Source organism: Dasypus novemcinctus, chromosome 2 (genome assembly GCF_030445035.2).
Source record: "Dasypus novemcinctus isolate mDasNov1 chromosome 2, mDasNov1.1.hap2, whole genome shotgun sequence".
NCBI classification, from domain to species: domain Eukaryota; kingdom Metazoa; phylum Chordata; class Mammalia; order Cingulata; family Dasypodidae; genus Dasypus; species Dasypus novemcinctus.
Window position 1 is genome coordinate 53,964,117 of NC_080674.1, and position 22,116 is coordinate 53,986,232.

At 39.0% G+C, this 22,116-nt stretch overlaps 1 protein-coding gene across 4 annotated transcripts in view; it reads right to left on the reverse strand.

Annotated features, from left to right (window-relative positions):
• Window positions 1-845: 845 nt before the first annotated feature.
• The window catches only part of ARL15 (ARF like GTPase 15), a 442,869-nt gene continuing 421,598 nt past the window's right edge, over window positions 846-22,116 (reverse strand). For 2 of the 4 annotated variants that reach the window (XM_071208116.1, XM_058308939.2), the window contains one exon: window positions 10,467-13,195. In XM_071208116.1, the coding sequence (XP_071064217.1) occupies window positions 13,043-13,195 (153 nt within the window). In that variant the 3' untranslated portion in view covers window positions 10,467-13,042. Of the gene's footprint in view, window positions 4,052-10,466; window positions 13,196-22,116 lie in introns of those variants that run through there. The other 2 variants (XM_071208115.1, XM_058308932.2) reach the window with 2 other exon arrangements.

The following is a 22,116-nucleotide window of genomic DNA, read 5'->3' on the forward strand; positions in this document are numbered from 1 at the left end:
GTCCAGATCCCATTCTCTTTCCAGAAGACCCCATTATATATCAACAAGGATGACAGAGAAACTTGGCTCTCAGAACCCCAATACGAGACGGGACTTGTAGATCCTCATTCCAGGGCAAAGCCCAAACACAAATTCAGGAAGAACCTGACAGATGTAGGTTGAGTTTAACAGCTCCTGAAAAACCAATTTTTCTTATTGCTAATTCACACTCCTCTGACCTCTGCTGCCCATAAACACTTGAAGGTAACCCATGGTAAGAATGACCTGAATTGCTTGTTAAAATACAATCTCCTAGGCCTCCTACTCACAAACATTCTGATTCAGTAGATCTTGGAACATGGCCCAGGGATCTTTTGTCACACTTCTCCAGATTAGTTTGATGCCAGTCATCTACAGGCCACACCCTCAGGAGCCACAGTGGCTCTCTCTGCTGGAGTAAGGCTGTCTTAATGTCAATAGTGTGATGTCAACATCAGTAGAGTATTTTTTTTCCCTGTGCATCCAAAAGATAGCATTTGGGATATGGTCTATCCAAGGAAATGCACATATGCAGCTTTCTGATCCTCACTAGACAGCAAAATCATCAAAATGACCTATTGCTTTGGGTTTTCCAAATTTTCAAAGACCACCTTACAGTGCAGCTAGACTGTCCTGGATGAGCCATGCAAAGTGCTTACTCACTACATTGCCTCAACCTGGGGAGCACAATGGGCTTACCACACCCCTGTGGTCCCTTCCTAGGGGTTTCTTATGCTTTGTAAGGCAAGACCTTGCTATCCTGGCCATAGTTAATGGGACTAAGGATGGGTGCCCTATCTGGAGTCAGCCATCTATAAGATGGCAGTGACTTAGGAGGGTGGGCTGGTGTGAGGAATCTACCCAACAGGAGGGGCCTACACTAGAGAATGCCTGTTGTCCCCCCTCAAGGAATTTGCATGTGCCTCAGAGAGGGGGTTGGGGACGTGGAAGTAGGTGGAGTAAAGTACACAGTCACATGCAGAATCATCAAGATTATGCAATTTGTTATTTGGTAGCCTATACATGCGTTTGTATTTCATTCTTACCAGAACAGTGGGAACACTGTATGAAACCAAGTTATCTGTTTTTAAAAAAAATTTCTTTATTTTTGTCTTTTTTTTTTTTAAAGATACATAGGTCACAAAAAATGTTAATTAAAAAATATAGGACATTCCCATATAGTGCACACCCCACCCCACCCCACTTCTTCCACATCAACAACGTCTTTCATCATTGTGGCACATTCATTGCATTTGGTGAATACGTTTTGGAGCACTGCTACAACCACATGGATTATAGTTTACGTTGTAGTTTACTTACACATTCTACCAACACTTTCTCCCTTTGGCTTACTGATCAACAGATGACTGAAAGGAAATGGAATTATGCATTGCCCTATCATTCTTTTTCCTTCTACGCCCTCATCTTTGATGTGATTGGTTATTCAGGGAATTAACAAAGGTAAGAAAAGATATGAGAGAGCTCCTTGGTTGCTGCTATTTCTTAGACCACCACCATCTATCTACCTTCTTTCTGCATTTGAAGGAAGTTCTGGGTTCAACAGAAAGTAAGGCTTCTCAGGGATGTCCGTGCCCTTCCGCTGTCATAGATGAATCACACTTACCTTGTACTCGATTTGAGTCTTGCTGAACTCCCAAGCATTGTGGGTCCACTAAAATTCTGTCCTCATAGAGCACCCACAGGGCTAGGGATTGGGACCTGTACATACCTTTTGTGGAAGACATGATTCAATCCCAACAGCAAGTAATAAAGACAAGGCGACTGGTTGTAAGGCTCTCTCTTTATTGGCTTAGCTCCTGAGTTGGGCTTAATAATTTTATTGTTGCTCCCCTGACAAATGTTTTCCTGCCACACCTTTCATCACATTTACTCTTCTTGAGAGCTTGTTTGGAGGTTCTAGTAGGGGAGCGCAGCTACTTGTATACCCTTGACTGAAGAACAGTCCTCTAGCGGGGAAGGTCATACTCTTCAACCAAGCACACAGCTTTGGGAGAGACGCACGTGGAGCGGTGAGGGAGGAAGTGTACATCCACGGAGGCAGCCAGACTAGACGAATCAACCCTGGCAATCAATGGGATGTCATGTCACAGCCCGATCACCCTCAAATCCCACATTTACTCTTCTGTACCTGTCACCACTCTAGGGCTTTTCCCCCTTCCAACTCCCTCAGATTCTTCGTAAGTCATTCTTTTGATCATGTCACTCTTCTTAAAAACATCCAATGGCTTCCCACTGCCCACCAGATTTAGTCTAAGTTCCTCCTCCTAGCATTCAAGGTCCTCCACAATCTGACCTCAAACTATCTTTCTGTTTATGTTTTTATTCTTTCTTCTGGGCAAGAGAGTAACACATATATATAATCCTTGCCTTCTTTGTACGTCTCTGTACCTTTCCCTCTTCTTGCTTTCTAATGCACAATGGATTCATCAACACTACATGGTGTTTATTTATAAATCTTTCTAACACACACACACAAACACACACGCAAATACACATACAAATTATCCATCTCTCCCCTCCCTCCCTCCCTCCATCCATTGCATATCTACCCTGTGGTCAGTACCATGTAAGAGGTGGATGGGAAGTATTTTGAATTAAACAATTTATCATACAGAATTAAATATTGTCACTTCTTCCACTTCATCAGAAAATAAAGACCAAGACTATATTGTTTGTTTAAAGTATGGCTAAAATCCAAGCACATATCCATATCACAAAAGCAAATTAAAATAAGATTTTATTTTCTATCTATTAAATCAGGAAAGAGTAAAATAATTCACCACCTTAAGCTCGCAAGGTAATAGAGAAATGAGTACCAGCATCTAGTCACTGGTAGGAGCTGTGAATTGGTAAGTCTCAGGAGGGAGATTTAACAACGCTTTAAAACTCTAAAGTATTTGGCCCTTTAACACTGTGATTCTACTGCTAAGTATTTATTCTATGGAAATCATCAAGGAATGAGGACAAATATTTTTCTACTAAGACATTTAAAACAAATCTAAACATCCAACAATAGGGAACTAACTAGATAAGGTCCCGGGTTCAATCCCCAGGACCTTCTAAGTGGGGGGAAAATCATATTTGAGGAAAAATTCAGCGTGGAAAAATGTTCCATTTGGTAAATAAAAAGCATGTTTCAGAACAGTGTGTATAGTATGATCACAATTTTGTAAAGCTGTATATGGCTAGAAAAGAGATTGAAAGGATATACACTGTGATGTTAATGTGAATTTTTTCTAAGATTACACATGTTTTCTACTTTTATCATCTTTGTGTTTTCTACAATGAAAATGTATCACTTTTAAAATTATTGTTGATAAAGCTCACCTTTATGCAATTCCAGCCTTACCAAAAAAAAATGGATTAGATTTAAAGCCCTTAACTTCTAACTTGAAACTGTTAGCCAGGCAGCAATATTCATGAACTTTCCTGTATGAGGTGCTGTAAAAATTTCAAAGGGCAATAGAACACTAAGCATTACTTTCTATGATTTACAAGCAAACAGTGACATAGATAGTACTAGAAAGAGCCAGTGACACCAGAAGAAATAAAAATATCAATAGCAAATAGTCCAGAGCACTGTCAGATTATACCTTTTTCTAATACATATAGCCCAATGCCTTGCACATAATATACACATAATTGGGACTTTTTGAATGAATCAATCAGTGAAAGACAGTTGAATGATGAAGACTGAGGCCTTTACGGTCGCTGGAGCTGCGTTATCTGGTCTGGAGAGGCTCATGCTCAGGCGAGTATGGGGTTCCTGTGACGGGTGTTGTCATTGTAGTCATTATATAATATCACCATTTCTATCTTCCAACCTACCTCAGCTCTTGTGTAACTGTCTACCTAAGAAATGCAAGGGGAAAATTGCTCCCATCATGTTACTGGAATCATAATTGTCACCATTTATTGGAAGTTTCCTCTGTGCCAGACTCCAGAAGCAGTTTACATGTGTGATGCTATTTAATCTTCATGATAATCCTTTGAAGTAGGTAGGCTGTCTCTGCTGTGGATGAGAAAACTGAATTACAGACAAGTCTAATGATTTGTCCAAAGGCATGTGACTAGTGAGGAATGGAGATGAGCTTTGATCCAGTCCCTAAATTTGGGATTTAGTCACTATACTACACAACCTACCTTTTTGGAATCAGGAAACAAATCTTCAGTGGTGATCAACATGCCAGCCACTTTTTTTATTTTTCCTTACTTTTTTATTTCTTGGTATAGTGAGTCTTTTTTTAAATTATTCAGCTATTTGAGTAAATGTGTAGTGCTATCTCATCGTGGTTTTTATTTGCATTTCCCTCACTATTAATAAAGGTACTGGCTGTTTGGCTATTCCCTTCCCTTGTGAAGTGCCTATTTGAGTCTCTTGCTAATTTTTCCATTAAATTGAGTTTTTTTCTTACTGGTTTGTAGGAATTCTGTATATATTCTGGCACTATGCCCTTTGTTGGTTTTGTGTTACAAATATCCTATATTCAATGGGTAATCTTTTTATTCTCTTTACTTTCTCTTTTCCTTCTCTCTTTTAAAAACTTTCTTAGAGAAAATGTCAAATTCACTCAAAGACAGACAACAAAATATCATGAACCCTATGTCACCATCATTTGGCTTCAACAATGATCACCCATGACCCATTTTGCTTCATCTATCTCCTCTATCTCCTCACCTACTTCATTTCCTCTCTTTGCCTAACAAATTACTTTGAAGTAAATTTCCAACATCATATTATTTCATCCATAAATATCTCAGTATATATCACTAAAAGATGAGGGGTCCTTTAAAAAATATACAACCATGAAAACTTAGGTTCACACAAAAACCTGCACACAAATATTTATAGCAGCTTTATTCATAATTATCAAATATTAGAAGCAACCAAGATTTCCTTCAATAGGTGAATGGATGAACAAACTGCAGTACATCCATCCATACAATGGGCCATTATTCAGTGATAAAAAGAAATGAGCTATCAAATCATGAAAAGACACGGAGGAACCTTTAAATGCATATTGCTAAGTGAAAGAAGCCAGCCTGAAAAGGCTTCATACCATATGATACCAACTATATGACATGCTGGAAAAGGCAAAATTACAGAGACTGAAAAAAGATCAGTGGTGGCCAGGAACTCAGGGGAACGGCAGAAGGATGAACAGGTGGAGCACAGGGCATTTTTAGGGCAGTGAAACTATTCTGCCCTAATGTGTAATGGTAGACACATAACCTTATGCATTTGTGAAAACCTATAGAACTGTACAACACAAAGAGTGAATCCTAATGAAAACTATAGACATTAGTTAATAAGTGTATTGATATTGGTTCATCAATTATAATAAATGTACCACCCTAATTCAAGATGCTAATAATAGGGGACATTGGGGGGGGCAGAGGGGAGTGAGGTTGTATGGGAACTTTCTGTATTTCCTGTGCAATTTTTCTATAAGCGTAAAATGGCTTTAAAAATAAAGTTTATTTTTAAAAATTGGAACCATAATACCATTACCACACCTAAAATAGTTCAGTAATCAATGATTCCTTAATTTGTAAAATATTTAGTAAGGTGTTTAAATTTCCGTGTCAAATTTTATACTTTTATATTTTTGTAGTTTGAATCAGAAGCCAAATAAGGCCCATACTCTGCAATTGTTTGATGGAGTTAAGACTCTTTTAATCTATAGGTTTCCTCCATTTCTCTCTTCCCCTTTGCAATTATTTAAGAAGCCCACTCATTTGTCAAGTTTATAGTAGTCTGGATTTTTATTGTTGTACCCCCATGTGTCATTTAACATGTGCTTCTGTCCCTGTATTTTTTGTAATCCGTTAGTTAGAGCTAGAGGCTTGATCAGACTTAGGTTCAAATTTCGGGCAAGAATACTTCTTGGGTGGATCAGCACATTTCTCTCAGGAAGCACATGATGTCTAGTTGTCCCCCTCGTTTTGATGTTAGCAGCCACTGATGATCACTGCCCAGATCCATTATTTCCTTAGGGGTAGACACCCAATTTTAAGCCACACATTTTAATTAATCTCTAGTATGATGTGATTTCATGGATCCTGGTGTTTTGTTTACAATGTTGGGGCAATAAACGAGCTGAATGGAAATAGAGAGGTTTCTGTTTTAGTTCATTATTGTGGTCCGATCTGAATACTAAAGTAAAAAAAAAACTGGAAGGGGAATATATATCGTGGGCTTTGGGGCTGGTGTGAGGGGAAATCAGTATGAATTTTAGGTGTTCAAAGAAATGAGACTGGTGTTGGTATAGATTTTGGAAATGTTTTCTAAATCCAAAATGTGTTAGTTCCTACTAAAGGAACAAGTTTCCCTGGGCACAGTCTTGGAATAAGTGAGTTTACAGGGGTCTCTCCAAGTTCCCAATCATCAATGAAGGGAAAACAAAATAGCCTCCTAAAGCCCAGTTGAAACTCGCTGTTACCTCATTAGGTAAAAATCCAGGCGGTTCTATAGTTTACAGGTTACTGCCTCTGTCTGGACATGCGAACTGTTGGCATGCTTTTACTCTGAAGCCTTTACTGTTAGGTGGAGGAAAAAAACAACTATGTGACTGCTACTGAATAAGAACTTTGCCCTTGGAGATTTAGGGTTAAAAATTTCAAATAGAGCTCGTTTGTCACATCAACAGATAAAAGGATGAGACAGTGCTGTTCTGGAGAAGGAGGTAAAGTCCTCTGAACACAGGGAAGATGAACATAACAGGTGACTGGCAGAGGTTGGATATGCACTTTGGAAGCACTTTGTGTGCTAGACGCATGCTTCATTGTTGTAGCAGGAAAGCAACAGAATAAAAGTTGCTAGCTTTACAGAATTCTTAGAAACTTTGTAAAGAGGCAAAGTTTTTTTTTCCTGTATGTATTTGTTTAGAGGTTTAGTTTTATTAATGATCTCAAAAGAAACCAAAGAGCATGGCTAAAAGAATTCAAAGACAATTCTAAATTATGAAAGTTGAAAACAGGATTTAGGACCGAGAATAAATATAAAAAGATCTGGACACTCAAATTGCAATTTTTATATAAAAAATGCCCACTCCAGCCCCCCCCCCGAAGTTATCTAGAGTCATAGAAATAATCTAATATTACAGGAATTAAAGTTCCACAAAGGCAGGGACTAAGTCGGTCATATTTACTGCTATATCCCTAGCACTTAACTCAACGCCGAGCACAAGTAGATGCTCACCAAAAATGTTATGAATAATTTACAATTCTGAAAGTTATTAAAACCAAGAAATGATTCCAATTGCCAGATACAGCCTGTAAAAAGCACAATGGTAAGTTGAGTCTTGATGAGCTGTCATCTGAAAAATCCTGTTGAAGCTGCTTAATAAAAGTGTTGGGTTGATATACCCCATGTATAGAAAGTTGTAAAACAACTGGAGAAGGTCCAGAGCTAAACCAGACTTGCTCCAGATTATAGAGAATGACAGCCAGACTTACTGTTTGCATTCCTGTCTCTGTTTTTTGGTGAGCAGTTTCCGTTCCAGCAAAATCTTCTCATTTTTAATTTACACTGATATTTATATGTCTAATGATTTAATATCACATCGTATCAGTCTGGCCTTTGGGGTGCCCTCGACATGAGTTTTTCTGATTGACCTTTTACATAATTATATACAAAGTCGCCAGAAATCATTCATCTTGATGGGAACCACTCAGGTAAGAATCGTTTCACTTCTTTCTCCAGAAACAGCCTTCCTCACAGACTCCATTTAAAAACACCCTGGTCCCCACCCCCAACCTGTGTCTTCTGTAAGCTTGTCCAGACATGGAGTGCATCAGTAGGCCAGGTCTTCCAGTCATTCTGTTGCTTGAAAAGCAATCATTTATAGGCGTTTGGTGTTTTGTCTGACATCTGTTTGATGCTGAAGCTCCAGCCTTTGTCTCAATGAATCACTTGTCAGGGAAGGTTGTGGCATTCTAGGCTGGATTTCACACCTTCAAGAGGGTTTGCCTGTGATATAAATGATCTTAGGCTTTTTGAAACAACCAGCCACCCCGCACCCCACCCCCATATCCCAGGAAGAAACAGGGAAATACGGGAGACCAGGAACCTGATGCTTACTTAGTCAAGGCTTATTTTCATTTGTCGGCGTGTGTGTAACTGTCCCCAGGGCTTGAGCCAGGCTTTCCTCTCTGGGAACTACATTGTCAACTCACCGTAATGGTTGGAATGTTACTATTAGCAAGACTCAGGCTGACATATCTGAATAGAATATTTTGAAAGCATCGGAATATGAGGAAGAGGTTTTTTGAAAAAGGAGAGAAAGAAAGGAATTAATTCATCATTCTTTGGTAGCCTGTAGAAGATCATTTTTAAAAAAGTGTATTTTGATGGCCGTGTCCACTTTGGTCCCTTGTTATGCAAATGTCTAGTTACAGCGGGGTGGGGGGGGGAGGGTGTGTGTGTGTGCTCAGGAGTTAGGCTGGGTTACAAACCTGGCAGAGCCTGGGAAGGCATGAAATCTAGGAATCCTTTTCCTTGTCCTCCCAACAGGGTATGAGGATACTTAACCAGTGTCCTCAAGAGGTATATATGCTAAGGGAAGTTGCTTTGAAAATCAGAAGGCTCTGGCTATTTCCTTGTAAAATGTGATTGTTCATATAGAAACTCCAGTGTGTGATCCAACCACTTGAGGAGCAAAGTCTGAAAGGGAGGGGGCAAGCTAAGCCTAAGAACACCGTAGGTGGCCTTTCTCAACCAGGACTGAGTGAATAGAGCATTCCTCCTGGAGCAGAGATGGAATGCAAGATGAGAGCACAGAGAAAATCTGATAGAAAATCATGAAGAGCCTTTTAGACTTCTGTTTTGTAAGGAAAGGAGGTTAGCCACGTTGCATGTTGGATGTGCCTCTAAACTCTTTGCATTGGTTTCACAAAATGTCATGTTTTCTGAAGAGGTTGTCACGAGTAGATGAACCCCCCAGGATGCTAAGTCAGAATTTCCAGATCCGATGAAACAGTAGGTAAAAGGAAAGTTTTTCATTTAGGGTTTTAATTCAAAGAGAATAGGGAAAGGGGGGTGGGGCGGGGAAGCTGATATACCATCTGAGCCTCCTCTATCTTACAAGGGATCCTTTTCATGTTCTTAAATTAGTACAATGGGGGTGGGGTAGGGTGCCAAAACTTGGGCTCATCAGTCACTTCATGCATCTCAGTTTGAAAACATTTAACCCTGAGATGCAAATCATTTACTCATGCTGATTCAGTGGTGACCAAAAGTTGTGAACCCTTTGGAGCCAGGAATTCCCAACATGATGTGGTAATGAATTTCCCAGCATGAATTCAGATCCCTGGGACCCAGGCTGGGGGCGGGGAGGGGAAGGTGGAGAACCTATATTCTCCCAAAGTTTTGGCATAATGATGACAGACCCTCCCTTCCGAATTCACTGAAAATGACAGATCCCAAAGGGCAACTCCCACTTTCTGCCCCCACATGCGTATTTTTTCATTTCTGTTTGTGCCATTAGGTCAGGAGGTTAATGAAAATGCACTTTAAACTTAATAAGAGGATGAAGCCAGGCACGATTATTACTTTTCCATTCAAGTCTGAGTATGCAATCTGAACCTGAAGAAAACTCCACTTCCTTTTTTAAAGGTTCCTGAAATGCTGGGTGTATAGTATATTTATAACTAAACATTTGTGATCTCCATGTGAAAAAAAAATTACAATTCTGCCCACATTTGCTTGGGTAGGTTCTTAGACTCTTAGAAGTTGATAAATGCTAATTGCCTACCTTGGAAACCAGACTAGGAATGCAGGTTGGATGGCAATTTAGGAACGAAGTGTTGCCAGCTCTCTTTGTAGGCAAATAAGTGTCAGAATAATGTTGCATTTGGGACAAAACAAGGACTGGGATTTGAATTTTTCATCTTTTATTATGTTTTTTTTTTCCTTTCTCTTTCTTCTTCCATCCATCTATCTTTTTATTTTTCTTTCTCTTTTTTTAAATAGAGTATTCTCATCCTCAAGGATGGACCTGTAAATACATGTAATATTACCTCATAAGACACTTAAAAATATTTACTTATTTCCTAAGGGCATCACCAGTAAAGGAAATAGTTCATTGCACCAAACAGCGCCAATCTTACAAAGTTGTTTTATAGCAAATATTATCAAATGATGCTTTGATTGAAGGATGTCACTTCACATTAATAACCCAACTCTGCTCACTCATTCTGCAGGAACAGTTCCAATGAAAGTAAATTGCTGCTGAGGATAAACCAACTGGAAAAGACACTTTTTTTTTTTAAGTCTTTCACAATGGCTTCAAAGGAAATGCGAATTAATCATTTGTTTTGACCAAGAGTAGCAAAACTTATTTTGAAGACTTAAAAATGCAACACAAATGTAAACAGAAATCTGGGACTCCCAAATGCTAAAGCTGAAAGGAGTCAGTCTGAAAACATCAGTTCTACTGAACGTTTATTTTCATCTGAAGATAATGGAAATCATATATAAAACATGGACAATATGAATTCTTCTTGCCTGGCAATTGTCCACATGAATCTGTTAACCTTGAATTATTGATACAGTATTGTTTAATAGAAAAACAGGGCAATATGGCAGTTAATTAGCAACCAATACTGTAAACTAGAGTAGATACAAAATTTAGTCATATAAATTAATCGCCATTACAAAAGGCAATTGTTTGAGCTAAGAAGGTACAAAAACTGGTAACTTCCATAAATATAACAAGAAACTAAGTGAAGAAATACATAACAGACAGTTTTTCGTATATAATATTTGAATATGCAAACTAAGACACCTGTGGCACTTTACACGCAAGCAGGAATATGACACAGCGCCCACCCACCCACCCGCACATCCCCATCCCACTCCCCCCTTCTCCCCCCGCCCCCCCATGTGGATTGCCAAAACATGACAAATTCTAGAGTTACAAGGACAGGATGCCGCACGGAAGCAGCAAGACGGCGGGCTCTGAACTGCTAGACAAAGAAGGAGCCTTATTGACAGTTGTAAAGCATTAGGCGTCAGACAGAAACTTGTCAAAAACAGCTGTTGTTGGGTACTGATTGATAATGTTTTCACTCTGACGGCTGAGACGCCGCAGACAGTCGTGGGTCTGAGAAGAAGCCCATCACCAGCGCACGCACAAACACACACACACACACACACAACGGGAAGTCATTTAACAGATGGCTGAGGCGCACTCAGTCACAGTATCTTAAAAAAAGATAATATTCTACATTTAAGGAACTTGCAGGGAAAGCAAAGCCTAATAATTCTTTATTTTTCATAGATGATGAGCACAACAGGACAAAATAAAAGCAGGAATTGTATATCTGGTCATCAGAATAAATGTTGTGTGCTGCTCACAGATTACATATGTTAAAAAATAGTCAAGGATACTGTAGACAAAATTGTATATGAATTGCTATGAACTGTTTTTGATCCATTCCATTAAAAAAAGCATAAATAAGTGTTTAATGTTTCAAAGGTAATGATTTCATTAAAATCCACCTATAAGATTAAACCAGAAAAACTGTATTTGAAAGACATTAAGGGCCTGACATTTATCTTCTGGAGAATAAGGTACTGCATCACCCAAATAACACTGTATACAGTGGTTTTTGGATATCAGTCTATATTACCTAAAATAAAAATTACAAACATGTTTTTATTGCCCAGGAATAGGGAATAGTTTTCTATCATTTGGCCAGTTGGTATTTCACATGGTCAAACGCCTATAAAATGTGCTTAAGTGTATTAATACACAATCCTCAATATCAATAGATTATTCCTGATTTAGAAAAGGTCAAAGGTCTACACCTCAGTAAAACTGTACAATGATCTCAACATAATTTTATCATTTAAATTAAATGAATTAAAATTAGTTCCAAAGACTGAATCTAGACCTTAAATCTATTCTCTGCAGCCCCCAGCACATTTTTAAGGGCACATTGAAACCCCTGAAAATAGAGGTTTATAATAGAAGTACTGATAGACCTTTGATTGTTTAATAGATGGAGGCATTAACAGGCTCCATTAAACTACATTAGCATTTAATGAATGAATATACAGATGATTCTGTCTTTGAGCTTTATCACAATCCATGCCAACCTAAACCCTATGCCAGGTCAAAACTAGATACAGTTTAACTGTTTTTAAAATGTTATCTACTATTTTAAAAATTATTTTCTCTATTTCAAACATAAGATTTTTAGTTTGATTTTATGCAGGGTAATCTTTCCATTAAAAAATATTTGAGGCCTTGATCAAGTAGTAATTAGTGGTGCATATATTGTGCCTAAATTTCCTCTAATCCCTCTCAAAACCTTAAGCAATGTTTTAGCTCTTCAAAGAAGGAACAGAGTGAGATGTCAGATGTAATCATGTGTCTTTAAGTTCTTCAAAGTTAAAATAATAGGATATTCTTTCCTGATAAGGTGATTAATTAGTTGTTTCCCATTTTTCTCCCATAGTTTATAGTTTACATAAGGACAGTATACCAAAAAAAATGACCCAAACAAACAAAAAACTAAACTAAAGACAAAAAAGAAAATAAAAAACCCTAGGAAATTAGAAAATGATGTACATATCATGTAGAGTCCCAGCCACATAACACTCCACCCCTAAACCCAGGGAAAATAAGTCAAGGTACTGTGAGTCTTTTTGAGTCCTTCATAAGGGATTTGATTTCCATGAGCCACGAATTCCATCCATTTTAGGACAGAGTATGTAAGAGATGCTTAGAACAACAGAAGGAAGAGACATGCGGTGAAGATAATTAGTGGTAAACAGAGAATAAATTCTCTCTCAGTAGTGTGTACTTGACATTAATGCCAATGATAATTTACCTGGCTTACAGAATATTCACTTCAATAGAGAGATGAGAATCTGAGATAGCTAGAGAAAAATAGATACTGAAGCCTTTATAGTCTTGATACCAAAATAAAATTAAAATGAGAAACTAGCATGATAGGTTCAAGCCTTCTGGGAACCCATTAACTTTGCCAGATATCACATTCTTACAGCTTCATTGTCTTTGTCTTCTAACAAATTTATCAGCTGAGAGAAGCTGTCTTTCAATGCATCCATGTCATCCAGAGAGCAGGGCTGCAGAATCCAGCGTTTTCCACGTGCAAGTGGTTCAAGTTCAAAATATTTTTTGACCTAAGGGGAAAAAAAATGTTATTAATCATATCAGAACCTTTCTTATACTGAAAATTTAAGAGTGATGAAGTGGGCAGATTTCCAGGAGAATTTGTATGAACTGTGATGCCTAGGACTTTTGAGATTCCCATCCATCAGCTGTTGTTATAGTGTCGGTTATATGTGGTGATGTGGGAATATTTTCTTCAGAGGTGAATGACCTGCTTGCAAGCCACTATTTTACCCAACACTGAACAGCATAGAAGGGCTGATGAAGTCTCAGGAAGAATTAAATGCACTTATGGCACAGCACAAAGCACACTGCAGACACCAAAAAGATTTGATTTAATCAAAATAACTAGCAGAGGAGCTTTCAGTACACCACCCTGCTGACTTTAATATTAAACTGATATCCTATAGTATGTGCTATATTAATTATTCAAGATAACTATTTTGACCATCAAGCATATAATACAACAAAACTCTAATTTAAATAATCTTTTTCTCCCTCCCTTAAATTTCTAGTACCTATTTCTGAGACCTGGGAAAGTTTTCTAGGAAAGAGGGTAGAAACCAAGTGTATGTTTGTATAGATATATACAAACTTACATAAATATACACACATTCATAAACTCTGTGTGTGTGTGTGTTTTTTTCTCTCCCAGTTCTGAATTTTTAGGGGGAAAAAAAGAGATCAGGATCTTACAACTGGTTAGTGGGGTGAAGCATATGCTACCTTAAAAACCTGTTCGATTAGCAAAAACAACAAGTAGACAAGGAGCAAAAACAATGGGCACAAACAATGAGCAAAAACAATGAGTAAACAGATGAGGGAGCCATTTCAAGGGGGGAAAGAAACAAAAACAAAAACGTGTTTAATTAATAATCAGTCTGGGGAAGCAGATGTGGCTCAAGCAATTGGGCTCCTGTCTACCATGTGGGAGGTCCGGGGTTTGATGCCGAGGGCCTCCTGGTGAGTGCAGGCAAGCTGGTCCGTGTGGTGAGCTGACCCATGAGGAGTGCTGTCCTGTGCAGAGTACTCCCCTGTGCAGGAGTGCTGGCCCCCACGGAGAGCTGGTGCAGCAAGGTGATGCAACAAAAAGAGACAAAGAGGAGAGATAATAAGAGACACAGCAGATTAGGGAGCTGAGGTGGTGAAAGAGAATGATCGCCTCGCTCCCACTCTGGAAGGTCCCAGGATCGGTTCCCAGGCTGTCTAATGAGAATACAAGTAGACACTGAAGAACACAGAGAGACTGGACACAGAGAGCAGATAACAGGGTGGAGGGAGGGGGGAATAAATAAATAAATCTTAGGAGAAAACACAAAACTGTGAAGTCACTCTTACTGTATTAGCTGGGATACTAATAGCATCTTTGTATTACCAACCCCTGGTTGCTGATACATATTGTTATGACTTTTAGAAGTATTGGTGATCTTCTTTCAAAGGGTGTGTGAAAGCACAAAATCCACAAAACTCCTTCACTTACAAAACTACATGATGCAAGAATAGAACCCTGTATATATAGTCCAGCAAGATTTTATGTAACACAAAATAAATGCAGTAAGGAACAACAGGAGAAGAGGTGTTGTTCAAAGATATTCTTGGTCAACACATTTCACTAAATCCCATGTGCCAGGGAAAAATTCCAAGGTATTACTTGGTGAAGGGGAAAAAAAGTGTCTAACCATCATGCGATTCCCAAGTGTGGTTTCATTTTGCCTGATCATTGCATGCACCAGACTATTGTTAACAGCAGAGTTATACCATCCAAACGTGAATGTGCACGTGCTTTTACATTAGCAAGTATATATATACATATAACAAATAATAAGTTTTTATGCTCACAAAATGCCAACATTCTGCAATTCAAGTGAGTCCCAGAAGTCCTCCTATATGCAAATCCATAAAGAATACTAATTAAAAAAAAGCAAAACCCAGAAGCCTGTGAGAATCAAAGGACCTTCTTAATTTTGGTTGGGTAGGGTAATGGAAATCTCATTTACAGATCAGAAAATTGGTACCTATATTAGTCGGCCAAAGCGGTCTGATGCAAAATACCAGAAATCTGTTGGTTTTTATAAAGGGTATTTATCTGGGGTAGGAGCTTACAGATACTAGGCCATAAAGCATAAATTACTCCCCTCACCAAAGTCCATTTTCATGTGCTAGAGCAAGATGGCTGCTGACGTCTACCAGGGTTCAGGCTCCCTGGGTTCTTTACTTTCAGGGTCTTGCTTCTCTCTGGGTTCAAGGTTCCTTTTGTCCCAGGACTTGCTTCTTTCTGGGCTCAGGGTCCTCTCTTCCTGGGACTAGCTTCTCTTTCCTCTGTGAGCTTACTTCTCAGGGCTCCAGCATCAAACTCCAACATCAAAAACCCTCAACTCTGTTCTTTGCCATGCCTTTTATCTGTAATTTCCCACCTCAATGCCCTAATGACATGGCCCAATCAAAGCCCTAATCATAACTTAATCATGCCCAGGTTCAGACCAGTTTACAAACATAATCCAATATCTATTTTTGGAATTCATAACTATGTCAAACTGCTACAGTATCCAACTTCAGAGTTATTTTATAAACCATGTGGTTAAGAGTTTCCCTGTTTTTTAAAAATATAAATCCCATACCTTTCATTTCTCTCCTTTATGACTCAGAATAATTTACTTTCAGGAGACTCTTGTGCTATGATCTGCGTGGGCTAAGACCTGAACCACGGCTCCACCCTGCCCTGCCGCAGGAGCTGCCAGTCAGCAGACCAAGAAAGCCATGAGCTGGGAAGGGAGGGAGGAGTTGGCAGGAGCTAAGGTGGAGGTGGAGGAGGTTGCTCTGAAGACTTTAAAATCAGTGATGAGGGAAGCAGATTTGGCTCAACTGATAGAGCATCCGCCTACCACAGGGGAGGTCCAGGGTTCAAATCCAGGGCTTCCTGACCCGTGTGGTGAGCTGGCCCCATGTGCAGTGCTGATGTGCACAAGGAGTGCTGTGCCACGCAGGGGTGTCCCCCATGTAGGGGAGCCCCACGCACAAGGAGTGTGCCCTGTAAGAGAGCTGCCCTGTGTGAAAAAAGTGCAGCCTGCCCAGGAGTGGCACCACACACACAGAGGGGTGATGCAGCAAGATGATGCAACAAAAAGAGACACAGATTCCCAGTGCTGCTGACAAGAATACAAGTGGACACAGAAGAACACACAGCGAATGGACACACAGAGCAGACAAACGGGGGTGTAGGGAGAAATAAATAAAAAATAAAAATCTTTAAAAAATAAAATAAAATAAAATCAGTGATGATAATCTCTTTGCTTGTCCCACAACGTGAAGCTTCAGACTGCACCACTGAGCTCAGAAATGGGTGACTCCTGTGCTTAACATGCAATCAGGTATTTGATCAATAATTCTGAAGGGAGGGACAGCATGGCACTCAAAGTATGGCATACCCACAAAAGTGGGTCCATGATGCATTTTCTAACCCCAAATCCAAAGGACAGCATTGTAAGGTCTGCTGATAACTGGGAAGAGGGCTGGTGGCAAGAAATTAAATAAATTAAAATAAAGAAAAAGGTGAAGACAATAAGGGTATCTCACTAATAGAACTTCCTCCAAATGGTTCATTTAAAAATGACATTGAATTGATCCTGGTGGCATATTTACAGCTAATTTGAAAAAATATTAGATTTAAATAATCAAAATATTTGAAATTTGTGATAGTTACAATACTGACCAGATTAAAAAAAAACCAGTGAGGTTCAGCTCTTCATTTTGTTCGTTTCTAGGCAACTGAAAATATAGTCTCTCTTGTAGGCATATATAATAAAGATGTCTAAACCATGGAAGATAATAAAGATGTCTGAAGGTAGCTATGCTTCAGTAATTGATCCTGCTAAATATTAAACATGAGAAGGAAAGGGAAGCTGCAGTTTCAGAGTGGTCACTAGATAAAGGCAGCCAGTGGTGTTAAGCTGACAACTATGGCCGGGTAATTGAGATTTTCAGATCTGTAATGGAAGTGGGTTTCTAACTGCCATATTCACCCTACTGGAATCCAAATGATTCCACATAATTCTACATCTATAATATCAATTTTAGAACAAGTTTTGGCATTACAGTGATACCCAAGTAGAGTGAATGACTATATTTGTCAAAAGAACATAGCTTTTCATTATCCAGCACTTCACATTTCTATAAAACAAATTCTAAAATGCAAGAGAGACGAAGATGGAGACACTGCTCTGATGCTGACATATTTTTTTAGGTAACATTTTTGTTTTTCTTTTTTTTTTAACATTAAACTGAACTTTAAATTTTTACCTCCCCTATATCACTATGAGAAAATTATTCACAGTCATATTTTGACTTGCTCACCATTGTTCTTTTGCTCTTCTATATGTTCATATGTTGCTTTAAAGGACAGTGTTTTGAGGGCGGTGGGGTTGAATGGGACCTCATATTTTTCGAATGTAATATTTAAAAAAAATGAATAAAAAAATTATATTTGTGAAAAAAAAATAAATGAACTGTTAAAATTAAAAAAAAAAAAAAAAAAAAAGGACAGTGTTTGTGTTTGACCTGCATAAGTCTTATACTTCCATCTGATACTGTTTTTAAGGTTAAGAAAAAAATACTGTCTGTGATGCAATGGTCTATTTTTTATGATGGACATAATTTTTTTAAAGTTTATCCTCTTATCAAGATAAAAATTTAACAAATGACAAGAGAAAATGAATCTAAGTCTTTTGAATACTTTATCAGCTGCTTAAATGTCATGCTTAACTGGAAACTGCTGGAAGGAGACAGTGATTGTTTCACATTGGCGTCGGGAGACAGCACTTGGGGGAATGACATCGGAATACAGCTGCCTGGCAACCTGTGGTCATTTAGCTATTTTCAGGATAGCCACAGAGAGTGGGCATTTGTTAGTAGCCATGTGTCCACCACAGATATAGGAAAACAAAGCCACCATAAGTGTCAACCTATTTTCGCTATGTCATCAGAGCCCTTCCTCTACTCATGCAACTGCAGGGTGATTTGCATTACTGCATTCCATTATTTACACATTGCTTTTACTGTAAGGTCCTAATATAACAGAGATGGATCGGCACCATCTCACTGCAGCTAATGTTTGTAGCAGCTGTTAAACCTGTGAGACATTACAAAGTATGGGCGACACACTCTTTCAGTAGGAGATCTCTTTATGTTTCCTTGAATAGAGAAATGATGAAAACAATCCTTTTTAGTTACAGGCTCTCTAGTGTGGTTGCAATGATCCTCATTGATTTCCTTGTCTTGCCCTCTCTTCAGATTCAAACATTTTTCTTTCAATTCTTACAAGCCTACGGTGATTAAATTTCTACAAGTCATATAATAGTTTCTGAGCTGCAATAAAAGGTCTTTCCTTTTAAAAAATTTGCAAACCTCATTTTATTGTTAATGTAAACCTGCTTGTTTTTTGTTTTTTTTATTAATCCACGTTAAGTAGTGTGGACCAGGAGTTGGCCTTGTTTTCCTTTAAGCAGGGGGATAGTATAGTCCGGAAGGAGTATACTTAGTGTTTCTATGTAAAACAGAGTTAGTTCTAAGTGCAGATATTTACAAACCTGGCTTCCACCCACATGAATGTGTGGTAAGACATTCAAAAGAGAGTTAGGGTGTGTGGTGATCCTTCACTGTGGGGGACTATGCCTAGAATATCTGCCACCCCTAGTTCCAGGACACTAAACGTCATTAGCACTAACCTATCATTGCTAGAACAAAAAATGGCCATCACCACCCTCACCCCCATCTTCAAAGCACCAAATTGGGGTCCAATCATGCCTTTGCTGAGAACCGGGAACTGCTGCTCTAGCTCATGTGAAATGCAGGTGCCTCATGGCCCCATCTGGCACTATTAGTTTATTTTTCCACACATTCACAACCAGAAATAGAAGCTGGATATTTGCTTCACCTATACTTTCCCAGATCCTCATCTACATATAACACACATGCTTTCTCTGTGAAAAGGTAGCAGATTAAAATCGACCCTTCTTAAGGCCTGGGTCGGGTGGCGGGTTGTGGTATTGCGGTTACTATAAGGAGGTTTGGAAATTTTCATCCCGAAAATTGGCTTCTCATAGATTCATTCATTCAACCAGTTTCTTGAAGTGAGACTGTGCCGAGTATGTAAAGGCAGCCTGAATGTGCTCTAATGAACCCTCTGTGCCAGCACTCTGTTTACCAATGTAGGAGTTCTCTGATGAGAGGAAAATACAGTAAAACAAAACAAACCAGCCTCACAAGAGGACTGTCCTACGGAGTGGATGGGGCTTAAGCAGTTAAGTGCCTGCTTCCCACCTGGGAAGTCCCAGGTTTGGTTCCTGGTGCCTCCTAAAAAACAAAAACAAAATAAAGCAAAACAAAAAAGTAAACAAGCAAAACAAAACAAAAAAAAAAACAACTCAGGGAAGCGGATGTGGCTCAGTGGTTGAGTGCTGGCTTCCCACATACAAGGTCCTGGGTTCAGGTCCTCGTACTTAAAAATAAAAAAGAGGACTGTCCTCATCATTTATATTTTAAAACTGCAAAGTCACACACACACACCCCGCCCTAGGCATGTTAGTGGTCATAAAAGACGGTTTGGAACTGTGCAGTTAGTAAGGAAAAGTAAGGAAGTAAGGAAAGCAATGGATTCAGATAAAGAGAGATGATTATTTAGAATACTTCTCTAATCATCTATGGCAACTGGACATGGCATATCTTGGTAGAGGGCTCTGAGAAGAAACTTTAGGAATAGAGGCAAGCTGTTCATCTCTGGAAAAGGAATCAGGTCTCATGAAAGAATCTTGACTTACGACTTCAGCTCCTTCAAACTGATAGTGATAGGTTAGCAGCAAATGCAGTTGGTAGAGACTACTGGGTGAAGATCTCTAATGGAATACAGAAGGCCAGGAAAATGAACTAGAGTCACGGGATTTGATCTGTAGAAAGCAAGCTGGAGGATAATGCAAGAGAAATGACTCAGTTAGCTATTTTGAACCCGGTGGAGTCATTATCACCTTCTTGAAATATTAAATATACAGTGTGTCCACTGAATATTTATATTTTTCAAAGAATTATATGAATAATGGTTCTCAAAACAAGTTCATATTGGTTTTAAACTCTCTGGTAAAAGTGTGGTCTGGATGATAAATTTACCCCAGGGCTCCAATTAAGAGGATGCTAAGAGAGCCTGAATGGACCGTGACATTTTGAAAGATATTTTCCATGACCACTAAAAAGACTTTCCTCACACTTGCTTCTTACTTAAATCACCAGAGCAGATGCACCTACTGAATTAACATGTCACGTTGGGGGAAAATATTTGTACTGAAATGCTTCATGGTAGTGTGCTGGAGCCCACTGCCTGCGGGGCCAGCAGAAACTGAGTATGTGCATTCTTTTTTCAACTCCAGGTATAACGACTTCAAATTTGGGGAACTGAAATAGCTCAGTGGTTGAGCACCTGCTCCCCATGCACAAGGTTCTGGGTTCAACTCCCAGTACTGCCTAAAAAAAATCAAATTGTTTAAGTAGTGAGATCTGCCATAGTTGGAGTATTTACATCACAGAAATCTGCAAGTGCTACAAACTAGGGCTTTTTCCCATCCAGAGAGTTGGTTGTTAACCATTTACCAACACACCACTGAGTAAACACATCTTGGATGGGTGTTTGCAAAGGGGCTCTCCAGCTTCACTGTGTTAATTACAGAAGCTAGTAGAGCAGACTTAGCTTGGTAACCTTCACCAAAGTTAGAGAAAACTTTGCCCACACTGTGACTCCAGGACAGGGTCAGCAGATAAAGTGGCAGGGCATCATTAAGATTCTTCAGAGTGCATTCTTGGCAGCTTGTTCAAAGAAAGGTTAGTTTAGAGAGCAGTACCAGCTGTTCCCTTTTTCATTGTACTGCTTGCAGGATTTAAAAATCCTTAGAAAGATACTAAATATGTCATTAAAGGCAGAAATAAATAGTACAACTGAAAGCAATTTGCCATAGTCCCAAAGATATTACAAATGTAGAACAGATATTATTTACTTTTTTGTGTATTTTAAGGACCAGGAAATGGCAATTTGATATTAGCCATTACTATAATTTTACTTTGGGAATGAGTCTTTATAATGGATAATTGGTCACTTAAAACATCATGTGTAATATAAAAGTATAGTTCTGATAAAATAGTTACTTTCTTAAGGAAGTGAAAGTTCAGTGTAGCCTGCCTGACCCTGGAATAATTAAAAACCAGACAAATTACTGCAGGTTATAATGTGTGATGGAGCCCTACCCTTATGATAAGTCTTCTTCCCCAGTCAGTAATGTCTGATGTATTTAGAATGGCTGCATGTTGCAACAATAACTATATAGACACCCAGCTTTCCATTGCACAGGAGAATTTAGCATGTTTCAGAATAGCCAAATAAAATGATCCTAATGGCTCCAGTGGCAGGACCTAAAATATGGAAAGCATTACTATTTCTGCTTAATTGGCTAACCATTGAAGTATAGAGCAAATTATAATTTTTTTTCCTGATATGCCTAGGGGTTTGTTTTTTCTCTTATCCAAAAAGTATGCTTATCAGACACCACTGTGCAAGGAACAAATCAGGTATGGAAGCTTCCTGCCTCCAGGGACTAATGAAAGACACCCAGTATACCTGTACTGAACCCTCCTCTCTCTAGTTATTCTATTGGAACTTCTACAGCCTGGAGTGATTCTTGTATAGAAGTTTTCCTCAAACTCTTGCTTCCACGCCAGAGGCCACTCTACCAAGATGGAAAGGATTGGCCTGTAAATACTCTCATCTTTTAAGACCCAGCTGAAGCCTCCTGTTATCTCAAGAAAAAGCCTTAAGGGGAGTAGGTGTAGCTCAGTGGTTTGAGTGCCTGCTTCCCATGTGCGAGGGCCCAGTTCCAATCCCTAGTAAGTCCTAAAAAAA